At 36.2% G+C, this 22,909-nt stretch overlaps 1 protein-coding gene across 1 annotated transcript in view; it reads left to right on the top strand.

The window, feature by feature from the left end:
• LOC145764593 (uncharacterized) overlaps positions 1-17,838 on the top strand; it is a 64,073-nt gene extending 46,235 nt beyond the window's left edge. The window contains exons 22-26 of the mRNA XM_082576226.1: positions 669-863; positions 1,046-1,117; positions 9,180-9,371; positions 16,259-16,330; positions 17,294-17,838. Coding sequence (XP_082432352.1) covers positions 669-863; positions 1,046-1,117; positions 9,180-9,371; positions 16,259-16,330; positions 17,294-17,632 — 870 coding nt within the window. The 3' untranslated portion in view covers positions 17,633-17,838. The remainder of the gene's footprint in view (positions 1-668; positions 864-1,045; positions 1,118-9,179; positions 9,372-16,258; positions 16,331-17,293) is intronic.
• The last annotated feature ends 5,071 nt before the right edge of the window (positions 17,839-22,909 follow it).

Below are 22,909 nucleotides of genomic sequence, written 5' to 3'. Positions count from 1 at the left end.
ATAAATATACACTACTACTTGCAACAGCTATTTTACAATTGACAATAACTTCGCCTTTTGCAATCTGTTCAATATTGGCTGGAACTCTACAATCGTTTTCAATATACAATGCACTTTTCATTACAACTTTTGTTCCCCGTTATACACAACTTTCAACACAACTCTAGTAATAATTGTAAACAAATCACGCGGTTATTTATAACAAGTTTGCTTGGACTAGAAGCTTCAGAGACTATGGTAAATACTACACGACAAGAACGCATTCTTCTGGTTAACAAACCTTTTGGTCAACAACAAGAAGTTTTCAGAATGTCTGGAACACAAAATTCCTACAAGCAAATTTCACAACAAAACATTACTATCGGTCAGTGATCGTCAACACAACACAACAGAATTACGCATTTTAACGTAGTTCAACCATTGTAGAACAAAATGTAGCTTGCCGCCCGAGCTATCCAATATCCTTATTGATGGCAACAGTGCCAAATTTGTGTGTTTACTTTACCGTATATTTCTCTACATGTTCGCGCCAGCGGTGAAAAATAAATTTGAATTGAATAACAGTAGGTTTTACAAATAATCTGACCAGTTAGTAGGCTTTATCAGTCGCGACATCAATAACACAGAGGGGTAAAAAACAAAATAATAAGTTTAGCGTATTTTGTTAGGAGTCTCAACACAAGTGGCTGTCACCATCCCAAATCAGAAACGCTGATGCTACAAGTAAAACGCGATCATATCAAGTGATTGAGTGGGAAGCAAGAACGAAAGGAGAGGCTTACGCAGCTAGATGCAAAGAAAAATTTAACAACGTTGTCACCAATGCACTCAATACATTTCAAGTCGCAAACAACAGTAATCATGTATGTACCAAATTTTTTAGAATAGATCTAGCTTTTGTGTTTAAAATAAAAATAAGATACGTAAAGGAAAAATCTTTTCCTTTACTAGTGTTTTGCATTTGTATGAAATAACCTAGTACTAGGGGTACATCTAACATTGATTGATGTGTATTGTGTATATATAATTAATGAATACATTTTAGGTCAATGCTGTAAACTTGTTCCGTCAAAAAGCCAATGAAGCCTTAAATGCTTATAGCAATAAACTAAATCAGGTATGTTTTATATAAATGTAGCCTACTGGGACCATTTTTATGTATAAATGTAATGCAGTAGTCCCCGCTTATTAACCCTATCTTAATACGAGCTGTTTTCGTACGCGGAAGCACGTCAAGGTCTATCTTAGCCCGTGCTAATTAATCGCTAGTAACGGGAGCTATGAACATCAGAAAGCCAAAATATTTTACAAGATAATCGCCATGTGTATTGTGCGTATAGAAATTAAATTCTTACCCAACAAATTTATTGAAATAAAGTGTTTGAGATGAAAAAACGTCAGAAAGTCGGTTTATATTCTAATTTCACAAAAATAGCTTCAAAATTGAAATTTCTCAATTATAACATGCATGGATCACCAAACTTTTTTCTCTGAGGGCCAGATTGCTGCGAGATTAACAGCTGCTGGCCGGATGCAAATGGCGAAAATATATACAACTATTTAGAATCTCCATTGACTTGAATATTCTTCACATTTTTCTTTAAACACCCGACACTCAGAATCTACTTTTCTTTTTTTAGTAGTAATTTTAAAGTGTAAAGTATACAACACAACCTAAAAGTTAATTATTTAGCACTGGTACTGTCCAAATCCTTCTGCTTATTATGTCAAGTCTGGCTAGTATGATTTGCCTAAACAGAGATATCGCACTTGGTGTTTTGAGCAACATAGTTTGTGATGTCATAAGAAGAAACAATATGGAAAAATCGTTAGCAGTTTGCGTGTAGCTCAACAGCAACGTCAGTCCTTTACAAAAAGTTTGTTAACTTTTTTCCTTAACAGTTGTAGTGCACTGTTATTTCCGCAGCACGTGGCGGGCCGAATGAAATCCGTTTGCGGGCCGGTTTCGGCCCGCCGGCCGCAGTTTGGTGACCTCTGCCATAGAGTAATGCTAAACTAAACAAAAAATAACTTTTTCTTATAAATATAGACATTTTTAGGCGTTTTTACATTTCAAAGTAGGCTAATTGCACTACTATTTATATTGCACTAACATTAACATAACTACCATTGCACGAAAATGTCTAGCCCAGGGCCTGATTAAGGCTCACGGGGGCCCGAGGCACAGCTAAGTTTAGGGGCCCCTATTGGCAATCGCTTTCGATGCAATGCCATGTACTCTGTGCGAATGATGAAATATGGGTTAACAAATAGTTCAAGCAAAACTATAACTTCATAAATATTAATTTAGCCAATTTACCTACAACTTTCTAACAGTATGAACACTCTTATACTTGTTACAAAACAAGTGGATGAAGTTATTGGATGAAAAATCTCTCTAACAGATTGGAAATTGAGCGCATTTCATACAGGAAACATTAGCAAAATATAGCCTACACTTGAATTTGAACTAGCAGAGTTTATTAATGGTTCCTTGAAACCTATCAAAGTACAGTATTGACTTTTTTATATATGATAGAAGGTTGGCATATTAAAATTTTATAGCAAGCATATATATATATTAATTATGGTTGTCTGGTTTGGCACTAAACATCACTTAAATCACTAACACCAGGAGGCAGTAACACCTTGTAGTCAGAGATGGGCGTGATCTTGATCTTGAAGATCACTTTTTTTTTGGTGATCTTGATCTAACATTAGGGCGTGTTGATTTAAATTATTTTGGAACTTTGCTAGGGAACGTATACAAAAACATGTGTATAGATATCAATAATTGAAATCCAAAATTATTATTCGATTAAACAAGATTTAGCTTGGTAAATTCAGGTTTATTTAAAATACAACAAATAAAAAAAATTTGCTCCGATTATGGTCATTTTTTCGTCATAAGTTCTTCAATTCCATATAAATAAGACTTTAAATTGTTTCTAATTTGTTATAGTCTTCATTTAAAGATACTTTTTCAGCTTTCAAGATTTTTTTTATATCATATGCCAGGCGCGGATTTATGGGGGGGGGGCGGGGGGCTCACCCACCCCCCGAAATTTTGTGAGAAATTGTATATTTCAGCATCAAATGGTTTGATATGCTTCTAAACACCTGATATTAGTCCCACGGCGGACTTAACTTATCCCGGGGGGAATAATTTCTTGTTATTATTATGGTTGAAATTATCCATCGATCAGACTCCGTTATTTTCTTTCATACAACTTTTCAACATGGACAAACCAAAATTTTGAAAACCTAATAAGAGCTATGGACAATCGATCGTTGTGGAGACTCACGGTAGCCGACGCTTTATTCAGGCATGGCCGATGATGATGATTGATGAAAATTGCTGTTTTAATGTCTATTTTATAGCATATCGTATATGTCGCAGTATGATTGTTCATATCTGTTTAGCTTTTTGTTTATTTTTAACTGATTTTCAAATTTTCTGCCCCCCCCCCCCCCGAAAAAAACTCCTAGATCCGCGCCTATCAGATGCCTATTTTTGTAAATCCATATCGTTGTTTTGTATTGCTGTTACCACGCTATTATCACGTTGTTATCACGCTGTATTTTACTTTATTTTCAAGATTAAAATATTTCGATGGCTTCTACGAAAAGTACAAGACAAGGGACTTTGACGCATATGAGCAATCTTATTGGAACAGGTCAAGATATGTTGCCTTCTGAGCTTCCCACTCTGCGATGTCTTCTGAGATATGGGCTACTGTTGAGAGAACGAAGCTGTGAGGATGTGAGAAACTACCCTCTATCCGATCTGGCAATGGACATATACCCTGAACTATTGAAAAGATGGGGCCGAGCAAATTTTTGTTTTGTATACCTAATTATTACATGCCGACCCGCAATCTTAAAAAAGATTCGTTTGAGCTGGGAACAGGCAAAAAATATATCTCTTGGAAGAGGAAAGATTCAAGTCAAGGAGGCATTTATTGCAAAGCTTGACAGGCTTTTTGATATCCTAAATTGTAAATACAACATTATTCCGTGTTCCTAGTTTGGTTGCTCAGCAGATATTTGCAAAATACAAATTCACATAATATGTGCGTGCCCAAAGGAAAAGAAGATTCCAGGGAAAGAGCTTGCTTTTATCAACGGCCAGAGAAATAAGATCGGATCAATTGGGCCACATCAGATTGCTTTGCCAGATATACCTGAGCACAACAGGCAAGTCGAAAGACAGAAACGACAAGAAGATGAGAGAAGACTGATTGTGGAGGATTTTGAAACAATTAGGGAAGAGGTTTCAATATCATCTAACGAAACCATGTCCTCCGATGATGAAAACATTGATGATGTTCAATATGTGACATCAAGCACAGAAATGCCAAGCAAATCTTGTAATAAATTACAATACATTAGAAATACTTAATGTGGCTATGACGAGAATTAGATATGGTCTTAGCCTACATGCAGCGGCTGCTATGACCACTGCTGCCTTTATGGATGTTGGATTGATCACACAAGAAGACAAGAGACTTGTAGTTGATCATAGTAAAGTCAAAAAAGCCCAATTAAAAGTCATGAACGCTTTGGATGCAGAGTTTGATGAGTTTTGCAAGGATGGTTGGTAACATTAAATGCATATTCTTTGACGGCCGCCAAGACATGACAAAGGTTCTAATAAAAGCAGACAATTCAGACAGACAATTCCCGAGCATCATCAAAGAAGAGCACTATGCAGTATGCAGTGAACCAGGAGGAAGATATCTTTATCACTTCACTCCTGTGAAAGGATCTTCTAACAAAAACTAGCTGAAGTGATTGCAGATAATCTCGTGGATTTTTTCGTTTATAAAGAGATTGACAAAAGTCTGCAGGCAATTGGAACGATTCCACGAACGCTAATACTGGCTGGGCGGGTGGTGTTATCCATTGGGTAGAAGTGAAGCTCAGACGCAAGCTGATATGGTTGATTTGTGCCCTTCACACCAACGAGTTACCCTTAAGGCATTTAATGAAAACAATCGATGGAAAGACCTTGTCTAACAACAAGTGGACAGGTGACATTGGGAAATTGTTAGACATTGCCACAACACTTGAAGTGGATACTTCATTTGCTCGGAATGGCCCGTTTCAGCTAGTCCGATTCGGCTAGTTCGATACGTCTGTCCGATTCGGCTAGTCCGATTCGGCTAGTTCCTATTCGGGTACAGTCTTTCTCAGCTAGTTTCCTATTTGTCAAATTTTTGAAAATCCAACCATAATCTTTCTGTAATCCAACAAATTCTTCCGTAAATCCAACAAACCAGCCGAAAAAGACTGCAGCCGAATCGGACTAGCCGAATCGGACCAGCCGAATCGGACTAGCCGAATAGTAGCAGACCCTCATTTGTTAAACTTCCCATTGGAGAACCCCTTATTGCTTTATCTCAAAATGTTATAACGGATCTGTCTACTGATCAAGCTCACAGATATAAAATTACCGAGGCCATTAAAACAGGAAAGCTTCCTGATGATTTGACTCTCCTTGAGACTAGTCCTGTGAGCCATTCCATGTGGCCGGCAACAGCAAATAGGGTTTGCAGAATATGGATCTCAAATCATGGCCTTGAAGGCAATACTCTTCATAATTTAAGAATGATGGTAGAATTTATCGTCGGGGTATATTATCCCTGTTGGTTCAATATTAAAATTAAGCACTCTTGGGTCGAAGGGCCACGTCACACTCTGCGCCAACTCCGGATGCAAAACAAGACAGTAGTGGATGCTGTCATGCCAACCATCAAACGTTCAGCATGGTATGCATTCAGGGAAAACATCATCCAGACTCTTTTGTGCTCAGAAGACATTGAGAAGAGAAAAGCTGGAGTACAAAAGATTATAGATCTGAGGGGAGGAGATGATGACACACTCGGAGATGTTTCAGTACAACCCAGAAAAACACCTTTCATTAACCCAGATGCTTCATCTCTAATTGAGCTAATCGACTGGTCCGACAGATTGTTTGGACGATCCCCCAGTACGAACCACCTTTAACTTGCAAGCTTACAATAGCGCAAGTTAAGTGCTTGATCAACGAACCTATGAAAGTTCCACAGTGGCCTTGTCATGGTCAGTCCATTGAAAGGTGCGTTAAGCAAGTCACTGAGGCAGCTGGAAAAGTGTACACGCATGAAAGACGTGAGGGTTGCATCAGGGGCCAAGTAGCAAGTCGGCGCATGATGTCAAGGAATGAATCAAAACAAGAATTGATGAAACTTGTTGGTCAAGAAAATACCATTATTTTGTGTTTTGTATTGTCATTTTATCGTTGGTTATTGCTGTTGGTAATCGTTAATGTTAGTTGATTTGTTTTTGTTAGGCGACTTAATTTTGGTCTACATGTTTTTACATTAGTTCATGGAAAAAATTACATTAACAAATTGCAATAGCATGCTTATCTTCATGCTATAACACTAACGCGTATAACGTTAAATATTGAGAAACAACAGTAAAAATTTTCAAAAATGTGAATCTGGGAAAAAAATAGCTTATGGAACCTGAAAAATGATCTTTAAAGGGAGAAAAACTTCCTAGCAATTAATAAACACCGTAGTATTATGGAATTGAAGAACACGTGTCTCATTAGAAACAATAATCGGGGAAAAAAATAAAATGTTTTTATATTTGTGGTTTTTTTATCACTATTTAAAACAAACAAAGATTTACCAAGCAAAATTTTGTTCAATCAAAAAAAAAAATTGGATTTGGTTTATTCACGGCCACACACATATTTTTAAATAAGTTCCCATCTGAAATACAAAAAAAATCATTTTTTCTCTTAAAATTGACACACCTTAATCTAACATCACATTTTTTTGTGTGATCTTGAAGAACAATAAGATCAAGATCACTTTAAAAATGAATTTTACTTCCTAGATGGAGGCATTTTTTTAGAACTCGTACTGTACAAAGAAGTTAGTGGCAACTACTAACATTAAGCCACTGTTAATATGATATGTGCCCAACAAAAGACGATTTAAAGTCTCCATCTAATCTGGTCAGTGTTGCCATTTCAAAATTGAAAAATTTTTCTGTGTTGGTCATAATAAAGAAGTCAACTTCCGTGTACTTTATGTTGACGCGTAATAAAAAATGATTTAATTTTGTTCACAATTTCCAAGTGCGAATTTTAAAGAAATGTTTGCTTTCTTTGACCCAATTTTAGATGTTTCAAAAGTCTAGAATGGCGGTGTTAAAAAATCTGGATTCTAGCAAACTTTGGTCATGTAAAGTGGTTTATTGCAGCAAATCAACCAGACCAAGACTTGTTTAGGGTCTGAGTATGGAGCGGTTTGTCGGACCGCAAACCTCTGAACTTTTTTGATAGCAGACAACAGTATCAATGTTGCCAGATGGGTAAATGGTGCCATAAACATTGACATAATACAGTAAAAGTTAAAACTACTTAGTAACACGAATAAAAACTCCCACATCAACCAGACAAAAATTTGGTAAAAAAGATGCTGTTCAAAGTTTATTTTTATTTATTTATTGTAAATAAAAAAGTATAAAACTAATTGCAAATTTTGCGACTTTTTCAAAACTACTGTAATTAACCTCGGCTTTGGGTGTGACGTTGCGATTCTACGCAAACTACGTCAACAATTGATAGGCCTAATAGCAACAGTCACTAACTTATTACAATTCTTAGGCTAGCGATCGAGTAGTTAAAAGTAAAAGTTAGCAATACCAACTATATACCTTTACCCAGGTTGCTTATAGTAATTAATTTTTGCAACATCATTGATCAAAAACTTCATTTTTTTTTTCAAGGAGCCTACACAAAAAGTGATCTTGATCTTCAAGATCACGATCTTGATCTTCAAGATCACGATCTTGATCTTCAAGATCACATAGTTTGGTGATCTTGATCGTCAAGATCACCTATTCTTGGTGATCTTGATCTTCAAGATCACCAATACTGGTGATCTTGCCCATCTCTGCTTGTAGTAACACAAACAAGCTAACCAATTAAAATCTATAAGCAAGTGTAAATATAGCCTCAATAGCGTCGCCAGATATGGAATTCTGCCCTAAGTTGAGGAAAAGTTTATAGCTGTTGATAACAAAAACTTAACACTGGCTGTTGATAACAAAAACAACTCACTGGCCCGGTGCAATGCACCGGTTGTTCCCCCTGTTGTGGGCCCTGCCTACGGTACTAATGTAAAAAAAATTGGGGGCCCTCAAAACCAGGGGGCCTGAGGCTTGTGCCTCATGGTTAATCGGGCCCTGGTCTAGCCTCTTGAGACGAAATGCTTATTGTGAAGGGCAGGAAGGTAGAAAAATGACCATTTTAGGTTTAGAAAATTCGCAAAGAATATAAACTAAAAGTCAAGAAATTTTACATTTCTAGCATATTTCCTTTATGTGAAATATTTCACTACTAGAGTGGGGCGTCCTCATAAAGCCTCGTGTCGCTACAGATAGGGTTAAGCCCACTTCGAGACCAGACGGTTTTTGGTTTATTAATTAAGCGGTGGAATAAAATGGGGGAAGGTTTCCTGTTACTTTTGTGCATTCAGAAATTCCGAACCGGAACAAATTGGGGTTAATAAGCAGGTGGGCCTATTAACCGTGGACTTAATAAGCGGAGACAACTGTATGTGCTAAAACTGTAGTAACCTACAATAAATGTTGTGGCATGTTAAAAATAAACATATAAGTCATAAGCTACTCAGGTTTTAAAATAATTAGATACATTGTTAGGCCGTAACAATTCGAAATTTAGGCTAATTGATTAGAATTCAGCGGTTTCCAATATTTATCTGATTGATTAAGCTAGGTAACTGCACTGTGGAAAATTAATCCATAAAGTCACTGCGTAGCCTAACATTCTATTTCAAGAAACTTCACTACTGTAGATAACATAGGCTAATATTGTATTTATAAATCATAACATTCAAGCACAATTTGTGACTTTATTGTTTTTGGAACAATGCTACAGCATTCAGTTTGTGTTAACTTTATCATAAGTTGTGAACCATTAGATTACAGAGTTTTTACTGACAAGTTAAGTCTAAACTAATATCCAAGATCAGATTTTGAGTTCACTTGGCTGCAAACATCTTTTTTTTTAAGATGTGATAATGTTTTCAACCAGCCTGCTTTGTTTGTATTTTTATATCATTTTCAAATCAAATAAACATGAAATACATCATTAGGTAATAAGCGACCAATTCCTTGAAGATATCCACCTTCAGAATATACATTCCAGAGAAAAAAATTTGGCGCTGCAGCTCTACAACAGACACCAGAAAGAACCCATCAACGAATTTAACAAACTTAGAAGAGATTTGAACCAATCCATAGAGAATGAGTATCGATTCGCTTTGTCACAAAACCGTGAAAATCGGGTAATTTTTTAGCAGTAGGCTACTTACTGCAGTCACCAGGTTGAAGCATCAAAGGTTGAGAAAGTAATTTGCCATCATTTAAAATATATTTGCTTTGGTACAGTTGGTATTATTCTTATCATTCCACTAATGTGACTATTTGCTACGTAGAACGGAGTTATTTTCAGCATCAATTTGCACAAGATTGGCATTTCAATTATTTATTAACTTACAAATGTATCTTTGAACTAGGCTTACGGATTAGGCTATAAAATGGGCTGTGCTCACTCGGAATTTATAACTTACGTATTACCGTACGTAGTAGTATAGGAAAGATTTTCTTGAGAATCATTCCTAAAGTCGATAAAGATTCAACCTTATTTAAGTAGGCCATGATTCAATACATTAAGGTAATAATAGCCATCTGAGAATTACCTTATTCTTGAGGGGGTTGCAAGTGCATCGAAATTTGGTTGATTGTGAGAATTCTTATCCTCGGTCTGAGAAAGCTTCTTCGAAAGCTTAATCCTGACAGCTTTGCATAGGCCTACATACAGCAGCGGTTTTCAACTGGGGGTTCACGAAGTCCCAAGTGGTCAACAAAGCGTTTCAGGGGGTTCATGAAAGTTTTCGAAATTACAGCATGATTGATAAATTACTCCTTAAAACATCGGCTACATCAAGTATTAAGTTATTACTTTATAAAATTTCTACAGCCTGTTTCGCCTTAAAAGGGGGATCATCAGAAGCTCCGTATTAGGGTGGCTCATTTTCCTTGATGTTCTTTAAATTTTTTGTCAGTTTGGAATAATGTTCCATTTTGCTCACTGATATTTGTAAACCAAAATTTTTTGTTGGGTTTTGACTTTTAGTTTTGACCCTGGTTCACCAAAGGAGAAATTCTGAATTTTTCTGAAAAATTAGTAAATTTCGAAGTGGTTTAGCAATATCTGAAGAGGGGATTTCTTAAAATTTGACCACGTGATTTTGACGTCACTTCCTCTGTTAACTTTCACGTGGAACATCTTCACCCTACTCCAAGTCTGAGGGTCACTAATAGTGCATGCGTTTAGTGTCATTTTAGTTGATTTTACAGCCTTTTCGCAGTCAGTGAATTTATAACACAGACCAACAAAAAAATTTGGCACAAAAGAAAAGAGTCATTATAGAGTATTTCAGGGCACCTCATTCCGAAAATGCACTTAGTTTTTTCGAATTGGCTCTAGTTTTCGAGATATTCGACAATGAAAATATTTTTGAAATCGTTTCTCAAAAGCTCTCAATTACAATTAAATCACTTATTTTCAGCCCTGTTTACCATTATGATGTAATAGTTGCACTTGTCTAGTTCAATTGGTTCATGTTGCAGGAAAGTTCAAAACGCAAGCAAAGGTTGAAATGAACTGTGTTTAACGTAAGGGAGAAATAAATATTCAATGAAAACAGTTGTGAATCAGTAGGCCTACATCACAAGAAAAATATCCCGAAAGTCATGTGTTTATGAATGCAGCTTTATATTGAATAGGTAGGCGTACTGAAATGGATACTGTACAAATGAAGTTTTATTCTAAAGCCTTTTCTAAGGCCAAGTCTTTGCTGCATGAAGTTTTATTCTGGTCTATAGGCTAAATAAATGGCATATAAGCTAATAAAATATGCCTTTGACAAGTATAGGATGCTGTACAAACAACCCAGATATATTTTACTGCATGAGGCAACGCAGAGGAGCAACGCATTCTGCGATAGATACAGCGCTATATAAAAACAAGCATTATTATTATTATTACTTTGACATGAAGCTGGGTGATCAAGATAAGTTCTGGGTTCCTCCTATAAAGTATGCAAACATTGCACGCAAACCCGTTTCTGGGCTCAAGGCTAAGAAGTTCAGAGTGCCATGGCATAAAGAAAGCCGTGGCATCACCATGAAAATTGATACTTCTGCACGGTGAGGATGCTCGAAGGAAGTTGGAACATTATATTTACATGGAGTGTGCAAGGCAGTCATTGCATGGACGTTGCTATTTCTGTTTTTGTTTGCCCTCTCTAGTTTCAAGTGGTGATTTGCTTGAAACAATAGGAAAACGGGCATGACTGAGAGTAACCTCAATACCCTCAGTAGTGGTTTGGAGCAAGGTCAAGTTTTTTCTCAAAACCATTTCTACCACCTACTGTAGTATAGTTAAAGATTTAGTTATCAAAAGTGGTAGCTGGAATCTTGGCTCCTCATCTCGATCAACATGGCATTCTTGACTCCAAGGCCAAGATTACGTTCTTCCGCAGCAAGGATAAAATTCTAAGCAGCTACTTTACTGAATAACATAACTTCGTATTCTGTAATTATATAAATGGCCTTTATACCTTGATGGGGTGTTGCTCAGTAGGCCAATCATAATAAAGAGTTGCGTTTGTTCATCGATAGCTTTGTTTTGCTTATTTGTCTAGTTTGTTAAGCAAAACAATGTATGCATTTTGTTTGTACTTAGTAGCTTACTTAGTAAGTCTGATACTGTTGAAGTCAACAAATATATTAATGCAAAACGAAAGTTATATATTCTACTTCTACATCTTGTAAGTTATTCTCAGGCTTACTTCACATCATATTTTGATTGTTACTAGGCCAGTAAACGTTAAATAGCTGTTTGTTTGGGTTGTAATCAACGTGATTGGTTCCAAATAGCGTTTATAAAACTCAGAAATGTGCCTGGGATTACTTCCAGTTTTGTCTATATAGTAAACGACACGACGTTAAACTATAGGGCCTCAAAATTACAAAAAAAATCTTTTTGCTGTAACTCAAAAACTAGAGCCAATTCGAGAAAACTTAGTGCATTTTCAAAACAAGGGGCCTCGAAATACCTTAAAGTGACCTTAAAATGACTGCCTTTATATAAAAAAAAGTTTTGTTGGCCTGTGAAAATCGATAAACATCGTCAAATGATTCAAGAAACTGAAAGCAATATATATTTACTACGGTGAAGGGTGCACAAAGAAAATCATGTCTGAAATGTGGTAGAACTCGATGTTTTGAGAGTAATACAGGTGTCAGTGTTCATGGAGCTGCTAATTAAACCACTTTGCTTGCTACAAGTTTGTGTTACTGCCTCTTATTGTGTCCATTAAGATGCTAGAGTGCATTAGAAGATAGCGGGTGAGCAGTTTCGGGGATAAGCGAAAATTCGATATTTTGAAAAAATTTAAACCAGGTGAACCGCAGGGTCAAACGTTAATATTTTTTTGTGAAATTTGGTGTAGGAGATACATTTACCAAAAGGAACAATATTCCAAACTGACGAAAAGTTTAAAAGAAAAAAAAAATTTTTTCGAGATTTTTTACCAGCCTAGTCCGTATTCAAGTATAAATAACATTAAACTTATTCGAATATAAATAATAAAAATATCTTTTATTTGAATAATGATAATGTTTCTCAAACTTGTTGATTAATTTCAAATATTCACACAAATAGTCATTCAAGCGTGATATAGTGCATTTAAATGTTTAACCCTATCTGTAGCGACACGGGGTTTTATGAGGACCACCCACTCTAGTAGTAAAATATGTCACTGAAGGAAATATGCTACAAATGTGAAATTCATTTTAGGGTTAGGGTTAGAGTTAGAGTTAGGGTTAGTTAACTAGTAGTTAACTAGTAGTTAACTAACCCTTACCCTAAAATGAATCGTTCTGTCGACCTAACGTCCTGTCGACCAAATGTCTGTCGACCAAACGTCTTGTCGACCAAATGTCTGTCGACCAAACGTCCTGTCGACTAAATGTCTGTCGACCAAATGACTGTCGATCAAATGTATGTCGACCAAACGACCGCGTACACCATCGAGTCTACTGCCACCTTTACCATCTGTCTGTGGTAGATAGACGGGATTCCTCCATCTTCATGTGTGAAGATGGGTTAGGTTTGTAAAAGGTATAAAGTTTCAGGTCTGAAATAGATCATTCAGCTTAACTCAGCAACTTGGAAATTATGGTTATTGTTTTTTAACTATTGTGCTGCAGATTCCAAAACAAGATTTAAGTTGCAAATTTGTTAAGTTAATTTTGCCTATGAAGAGAGTAAAAGGAAGACAGTGGAGTTTTTTTAGAAAGAAAAAGAATGCTAAAGAAGAACTAAAAAAGAATAAAGGAGCCATTTTGAAGTTCGTAAAAATTGCCTCTGCTAAAAAAACAGAAGAGGTTAGCAGCCACAGGAAATCGCTACCTCGAAACGAACAAGAAGTGTATCTACCTCGAGCAAAACAACAACAAAGTGATCATTGAAAAAAGTCAGCCTGTGAATGGAATACTTTCAGATAAAGATAAAACAGATGATATCTATTATTCTCATAACGATGTGGCTACTTGGCCAGAAACATTTACTCATATCATGAGAGTTGAGATGATCAAATTAGGGTCCGAAAAGTTTCACAATAAAGAAGGGCCATTCAAGCCAGCGATTAGAGTAGCCTAAGTGAAGAAGGAGACAAAGAGAAAGAATTCTTTAGCTGTCTGAGTAAGGAGTGATTTTATTTTGAACTTTCAATAAAATTAAACAAACACTGCTTTAATTCTGTTGTGTGGAATTTTAATCAGCTTTTACGATGTCAATGGAGGGCGGCATTTCGAGCAAAAATTCAAGGGCGACATATTGCGTTGCTACGCCACTGCTCATGACATGATCATGGTCAATGTACTTGCATTAAAATCAAAAGCTTGTCTGGATTAACAAAACGATAGGCCTAATGTTCTCTGCAGTATTTTTTATGGTGTAAAAAATCAATTTTATAAAGAAAAATCTCATTTTTTGTTTTTTTATGATACTGTAGTGTAAGTTTGTTTCTTTTAATGAAACCACTTGCAAATTTTATTTGCTGAATGTGATTAGCTTAAAATTTGATAGGAAAAATTCTGTAAACACAAGATAGCTGAATAAAATTTTATCGATTTACCATCAAAGTGAATCCAAGAAAGTTTTTATTTATTTGCAACAACAATATTTTGAAACAAAACATCGTTTTGGCAGCGTTAGCTTATTCATAATGTTATAACATAAACTCTGCATTGGCTGTGATTAATTTAAAGCGGAAGTATCCAAAGTCAAGCTGCTGGGAACACGTTTTTTTATATGGCTCGCGCCTGTTATTTTACAATGTGTTGTTTTTGATCCACAGACGCAAAGAAATCATATTAGTTCAAATTGCATTTAAAAAAATAATTAAGACAGCATTTTCTCACTGACAGGAGAAAATCGGGCGAGACAAGTTAAACTTACTATTGTTTCGTAATTGCAAAATCAGCTATGATTGTCCAGAAGAGTATAGTAAATGATAAGCTAGCATTCATTTATTTCCTTGCAAGCCATCTCTACAACCACTTTCAAGATTTTGCAAGATTGAAGAGGACTTACTGCTATTCACTTCTTTCTTCGTAAACCCGAATGAGGTTCCTGCTTTCCTGCTGCTATTTGAGCATCCATGTGACTCTTAGTGCAGTCCTCCACAGCAACAGCTTTTTCTTGTGACCAGCTCAGTGGCCGAGTAGACTCGCCTTCGGCTCTGGTGCTGGTAGATCTGAGATTGATTCCAGATCGGCTCAACCAAAGACTTTAAAAACGGGACCGATGGCATTCTTTCTCGCATGACGCAATGAGAATAAGTCAGGTGATAATGTAAAACATCGTAAACCTGATAAAATTAATAATAAACCCTATTGCTAAAAGATCTTAACCGTTGTAGAGCGACAATAAATGAAACCATACCATTATTATACCTTGAATCTTTCCCTTGTGTTTTTTTTTACCAGCAATTGAATAAAAAAAATCAAGAAATGCGAACGTGTACAAGGAAAACGTTGAGCTTGCTCGATTCAACTTTTTTGTGGCAGCTGACGTTCTCGATTATAAACTTAAACAAAAACCGCTGAAGATCAAAACTGAGCGACTCTCGCATAACTGATGTTTTATGCTTGTCTACCACTAACCTTGAACCAAATTTGACCTGAGTATTAAAAACAAGACGTCAGTTTCATCCTTCGAATAAACACAGCGGTATTTTACAAAACTTTTGGATGCTTGAATTCATACAGTAATAAAACAGCTAAAAACTTATAGTCTAACTTATCACCATGATATGTAACTAGTACAACAAAATACTTAAATCTGCATATTGTTTTGTTGTATGAAAATGAGATTAAATAACGCATTATTATTATTGCCTTACAATGGTAATACCACATATTGCACAATTCTTCGAGCAAAACAAGGGTAAACAATCAGGAAGTTGGCCCGCGGCACTTCCGCATTATCAAACTTGTCCCGTGTCGTGAAAAGTTTAGACACCCCTGGTCTAAATTTTGCTTGTATGTCAAGCAAAAGCATGAGACTGTAATGTTTTACAAATTTCGAATAAGTTGGCCTATTTTTGACATTGCGAGCAAGAATCTGTTTTGATATTTTGAATAAAACACGCCAAAAGTTTCATTTGTTGAGTGTTATTAGGCTGAGGTTTAATTACAAGTCAGGCAAAAACAATACGGTAATAAACAAAATTTAGCGGTTCATGCAATTATTCTTAAACTTTCCAAAACAACACTTGGTTTTGACCAGATGATATTGATGAACTTGTGATGTAAGTCAAATATCGAACTTTTGTAGCCACATTTCTATCGTTCTTCAAATAGCCAATATACGTTAGACAGACTAAAGACTGCTTGGGCCATTTATTGGAGTGGGATTTTCTGTCAGGGGTAAGGGTGGTGGTTAACATGAGTACATGACCCTGTGAGTATGGTAATCCTATGCTTGCTATTATTATTAAATTGGCCGTTTTCTAGAAATATTTTTTCGAAAAAGTATCTCCTCTACAAAACCTGAGTAGACTACGCCACTGATGTTTTTTTTTTGTTTTTTTTTTAGATAAAAGCTGAAAGTAATGCTGATTTGTTCAAGGAAGCATTCAAAGAAGAATACTTGAAGACAATGGATGAGGTTCACAGTATCTATAGCTCATTGTTTTTACTTTGTTAATTTGTAAAGATTACTTTGATATTCGTTTTTGCTTGAATTTGAAACACATTTAGCAACGGATTTTCTTTAATTAATGTACTTTTCTCCTTGCAAGTTTCCTCAGCTAGCTTGACATTAGTTTTTTCCGAATCTTTCTTTCGTTATTTTTATTTGCAACAATAGGCTACTGACACTGGTCACTTGCTCTCATTGCAAATTACTCACTCACACTTCGGTATTCTCTCTCAATGCTACAGTTATGAGATTACATGTCTGACTTAGGGCTGTAGTTACATGGATTAAATGTATTTTAGAGCTTTCAAAAGGTTAACAATTGGAGTAGGCTAACTGTGATTAAAAAAGGTATTATTCACTATAAAATTGCTCAAATGGTGAAATATGAAAATATTCATTAAACTTCTTATGACTTAACGCTACTGTCTCCCTATTTTATTGCGTGCGAGTGCGAAAACTTTCATTGTTACATCACAATCACATCGTTTATTCACATTTTGTGCCATGATCGCAAGAGTAGGCTTAATTCATGACAATCCATATAGCTACACAGGCCTTGGCGGTGAAAATTGGAGGCCTGGCTGAAGGCAGATGTAATTTCGATTTTGAACTCTGGGCTAAATTTACTGTACATTCCTTTGAAATGATAGTTTCGAGAACCCAAATTGTTCGAAACAAAGTTACTAACATTTCTTAAACCTTATGTAACGTTTTGCAAAGGCTGCAGCAGAATGGCAGGTCATCGAATGAATAATAGCATTAGCATAATGCAAAACTTTCGCAATAGATTTTATGTTTGTGCAGTTCCAGCCCATGTAAAAACTGTGATGTAATAATGGAAAACAACCCGAAACAGTTGTAATCTAGGCTATTATGTTGAGCAATGCTTGCTGCATATAATCGTATGCAATTATTCACTTTCTGTTACAGATCTGTTCCAAAAAATATGTTCGTAAACAACTTCTAAAAGAATATCATGACCAGGCAAAAAACGATTTGTTGAAATCTTATCACTCACATTGCGGAAGATTTCCATACAAGGAACGTGAATTGGCAGCAGATTTGGAAAATTTGTTCGACAGAGTGAAAGCGCATAATGAAGAAAACAAATCATCTGTTATACGAAGAATTGGAAGAGGAATTCTTAAGGGATTAGCTGGTGCGGGATTAAATTTTTTGGCTTCAGGTCTTAGTGTAGATCCATTTACCATCGCTGCTACTATTCTTGCAGGAGTGGTCGGCTTTTTTCAAGGATTTTCTGGAAAGTAACCGCGGTCTCCATGTGTGCCCACTTCCTAACCACATCTGCTACAACCAGGAGCTCCGAGAGGGGGGGGGGTCGGCAACTTTCCCCCTAGCATAACATTGTAAAGGAAAAACGAGTAGTTTTTCGTGTTTTTACTTTTGAAGGGGGCCCATTTTTACTACTAAGTTAAAATAAAAATGTACCAACTTTGTAATAATATAAACAAACGAAGCAAGTGCTCTTTCACTTTCTCTTAATATACAGTAAACTGTAAGCTTACATAAAAGTGAAATATTTTGACTAACACTGTTGTAGGCAAAATAACCTAGTTGTTGCCAACAATTAGTGGAGAACGTGGTTTTAGAACACTAAAACTTGTAAAAATTGTTTGCCCTTCACCATGACTCAAAATCGATTGAACAGCATATGCATGTTGTGCATCAACTAAGGCCTTGCAAAATCTTATTATTTGATGCTATGATTCGTAACTATGCATTGTAAAAGTTCTGGAAAAGTATGAATTGCATGCATGTTTTGTTGAGCTATTTTCTTTGCCTATAGCCTAGGCCAGTGGTTCTCAACCGCCGGTCCGCCATCGGCTTTTCGCTTCGTTGTGTTGTCATTTGCCTTACGTATATAATTTTATGCCATTTCTACTGTAATATTCTCCGGTGAAGCTAGAGTTATTTCAATCTTATTTCTAGTAGTCATGTTGTTCAACTGATCGTACAAACAGTTGAAGATCTACAGAAGGCATTTGATCACGTGCCCCACCTAAAATCTAGACAAAAACATGTAACTTTTCCCTGTTTTACAATTTTTGTATTGCTCGCTTTGCTATCTTAATCACTTAATTGACCTAATCAGCGGCTTAGGAATCGCCTGTTTTCAGCAGTCCTAGATATAAAAGGTGCGAGTTTTTGTGCCTCTCAAAATCTGAAAACATAATACAAAATTGAAAGTAGAACAAATTGCTCATCGAAGTGCAGTAGCCAACAATTTAATTAACCTATTCTAGTGTTTATAGAAGTATGACGTAAAATGGCCCATGTGTACTTTGTGTAGGCCAACCTACTAGACCTAATTTACTGTATATGGTAAGGTGGTGACACCGAGGACGGATATACAAAACTTTCCAGAAAGATCATACAAGACTAGGCATAACTTTCGTCAAGGGTGTGCTATTACAATCATGTGCCATAAAAAAAAAATTAGAAAATGATTTGAAATTTTATTTCAAGTGTAAACCAAACTTCTTGCCATAGCTTTACAGAAATCTACATTTTAATTTGGTGCATTAAGTCAAATACGACGTGCGAGTCTTATGCGAAAAGACAGAACATTAATATTCATAGCCTACAAAAAGCAATCTAAACAAGGTAAAATTTGGGTCTTGGATATTTACATTGTTTATTTTACTAAAAAATTTTGTGCCATTAAAATTGTGGTGCCCTTCATGCTTTTTTCTGGATCCGCTATTGCGTATAAACTAGAACTTTTGTATTTCAATCTCACTAGTAGGCTATTTTATAGATATTTATGCGACCTATTTTGTACAAGCAACTTTAAAATAAATTTTGTCCCAGCACACACTAAAATATTTGCCTTGGCCACACTGAATATTTGAGTATAGTTTTGGACTTGAGGCAAAAAAACTCATAAAATCCTGCAATCCTCGCCTCAATACGCAGTTGTTTGCCGCAGGCGCTTCCTATCTCCTAAAGACCTAAACGCTTTTTCATAATTTGTTGTGTGATGCGGTTTTTTGCCTCGCGTAATTCATCGCCATGTCATGTGCCTTTCTCCTCTGCTTTGCAATTTCATTCTAGCGCATTTCGTTTTTCAATTCATTGTGTAGATCAGTTATTTTCAATGTAGATGTTATTGTAAAAATCAGTTATTTTCGTTACTTGAGAAGGGCTAACTTGAGTATGGCTGAAAACGTTCGTAGTTTATAGTTTTATGTTCACTCTAATTGTATGATGTTAAATGCCGTGCGGTTGCTTGGTTTTATCTGTCTATGGTTAAAAAAAGTCATCTCTCTACCAAAATTGTATTAATAAGCTAATAATTACAGAACATTTTGTCTCCATGAAAGGGTAACATCCAAACTCAACCAACACCCCTTGACACAGCCCTATGTGGAAGCATTGACTGCACAGTAGGCTACACGCAAGCGATGTGTTAATCTAATGTGCAACTGCATCCTCTGTGAGTCGAGTCGGCTGAGCAACCTTAGGAATATATGTTTGGTGAGCTGCACCCCACGCCTTTACTTCGAGAGACACATGCTGCTGCTGGTCAATAAGTTGTTTACAAAGCAATCACAAAAACAGGTTGATAAATGAGTTTGTATAAATAGATGGGGGCTTAGACATAAAGTTTTGCCCTAACCACCTTAAAATTTGGAGACATATGCAAAAACACAAAAAATCTTACAGTGATGAACTGTTTATTTTGATCAACAACGCACGAGTACAAAATAGTTGACACGGCGAAAAGAACACAATAAGCATAGCCAGGTCAGATAAAGAACCGGCCTGCCACACCCCGCGGCGGGGAGCGGCGTATGGATCGAAACTTTTATGCAACTCGTCTGCAAAATTTAGAATGGCGGAGTGGCCCAGAGAGACAGGCTTAGGTTTCCGCAAACGCAAAAAGGTGCAAGATTGCTGGTTGATATTTGATTTTCAAAACAAGCTAGGTGTTGATTTTCAAAAATATGTTTAGTATAATAGGCTATAAACAAATATTTTTTTATATTTCTTAAATTTTCCTTTTCGTTTTTTTTTTTTTCACTATTTATTTCCTAGCAGTCTTCTCTGGCCAGGCCATTCCCATCTTATTTTAGAATTTCAGAAACAGTGTCAATATTGACTCAAAACAGGCATTTGGTAGTTATCTCGAAACACAGTGTAGTGATAGGCAGGGCCTCCAAGAGCCCTGCCGGGCCCCGGTGCAAATGTTGCTGCCGGGCCCCCCAGCGCGACATGTCGCGTGATATCTCACAAATCACAAGCAAAATTTGCGATGCGCGTTACTCTACAAGACCAATGCACACATGTTGTTTCGAACAATGTTTCTATTTTAAAATCAGATCTGTTTAAAAAATAAAAAAAAGAATACATTAAGTTTACCACTTTATTATTTCACAAAGAATGCAGAATTGTAGTGGTGTTTAGAACTTTGAATTCACAGATGCATAGTAGGCTGTGCCAAAAAATGGCGAAGTTCATGGATTTTTCCTTAACTTTCTGAAATTTTGTAGTGGACTTTTACAAACACAAACGTGAATATTTTTCAAGTAGTCCTAGAATAAAAAGTGTTCTTAGAGCAGATATAAACATGCCACTTTTGCAGCTTTTGATGTAACGTTCATCTTTTTATCTTTTCCAGTTCATCGTTTCCAGTGGTTTTCGAAATATGACAATTTTTTCCGATTTATAAAACATTTAAAATTAGTTTGTATTTTCAACTAAAGTCCCAGACGCCTTCGTCTCTCTGCTCAAATGTCGTATACAGTTTTACATGTCCGTGTGATTCGGCATTGACGTACATCGGTATGTCCACCAGACATTTGACCACGCGAGCATTTGAACTTTAGAGACTTAAAGAAAAGTGCCATCAAAGACCATATCATGGATTGTTCTTTTTGCACAGATCAAAAATTCTCTACTGACTCATTTAAAAATTTACGCAAAGGCAAATCCCAATTTGACACAAAAATTCAGGAAGCGTTGTTAATCAAACGCTACAACCCAAATTTAAACAAACAATTATTTGCGAGAGGCGCCTCCATTCTTCTCAACATTTACTAGTGTATCACGTTCCCCGTGGTGCAGATTCATTTGTAACTTAGTCATGCAGTTGCCTTTTCTTAATATAATTTGCTTTTCGTCTGTCTGTAGGTTTTCCACTCTATTGCTTTTAATCGTTTGTTTCTCGATGCTTTTAGTTAGTTGTTTAGTTAGTTAGTTACAGTAGTTACTGTCAAGAAGTGAAATTTATTGTAGTTTATAAATATTTGCAGATTCCTGATGAGAGCTTAAGTTAAGCCGAAAACGTTTGAATGTTGAACTATTTGTAAATATGTAATACAGGCCTACTGTTGTAATGCTCAACCCTGTGTTATTGTTGTGCCTTGTCTGTCTTTGGTATAAAAAATCAAACTCTCTCCCGAAACTAAATTTTCAGAAAGTTAAGGAAAAATCCATGAACCTCGTCATTTTTTGGCACAGCCTAATGCATAGGCTACCAGTTAGCCTACACACAAAAAAAATGGCAATAGCCTACTATCCGGCTATTGCGACATAGCTGACATAAGATTGCATATGTGTGCACTGTGCTATTGTGCATACAACTTTACATTAACATACAATACCGGGTACCATTTCTGACCTTGAAATCTGCAGAGACTAGGGGAGCAAACTTAGGATGAAGTTTCAAAAAGGAATGCCCATGATGGGCCAATCAAAATACGAAACTGTTATGAAAACAATATTTTATACAAAATTGACCTAACCACTCTAATTTGAGAAATTTTTGGGCCCCCTAAACTTAAAATATTAAAAACTCTGTAGCTATAAAAAAGGGCATAGGCTACCCATGAGGGGGCCCAATCGAAACACGGAACTAATATAAAAACACCATTTTATGCATAATCGATGAAATCAACTTTTTTAGCGAGTGAATTTATACATTTTTTTGGGCTCCCTTGAACTCACCGGGCCCTGGTGCAATGCACCGGTTGTCCCCCCTCTTGTGGGCCCTGGTGATAGGTGAAGGTACATTTACATGGGTAGCACTTGAAAATAGAAATATATTTGACTTTGTTTATTACTAAGTAGCCTATTGACCACTTGCTGTGGAAATGAAGAGAAAGTGACCCTCAATCCTGCTTGCATGCAGTTTTACTCAAGTACGTACAGAACACCAAAGGAGTGAAAATAAGAAGCAACAGCCTATTGATCCTTAAATGAACTTGGTATTTCTTAATGTCATGAACTAATAGCAATGCATTCATCCTAAGTTTGCTCCCTTAGTCTGTAGATTTCAAGGTCAAAAATGGTATTGTATGCTAATGTAAAGCTGTATGCACACATATGCAATGCTATGTTAGCCAACCCAAATAGTATTGCCATTTTTATCTTTGTGTGTGTACCTAACTGTGTAGTGTAGCTAGTATGTAAGCCTACCTGTGAGTTTAAAGTTGTAAACACCACTACAATACTGCATTCTTTGTGAAATAATGAAGTGTTAAATCTAATGTATTCTTTGTATTGTCTTTTAAAAGATCTGGT

Source organism: Aplidium turbinatum, chromosome 1 (genome assembly GCF_918807975.1).
Source record: "Aplidium turbinatum chromosome 1, kaAplTurb1.1, whole genome shotgun sequence".
Taxonomy (NCBI): domain Eukaryota; kingdom Metazoa; phylum Chordata; class Ascidiacea; order Aplousobranchia; family Polyclinidae; genus Aplidium; species Aplidium turbinatum.
The sequence above is the reverse complement of the archived record's forward strand: the minus strand, read 5'-3'. Positions and strand labels throughout refer to the sequence as shown.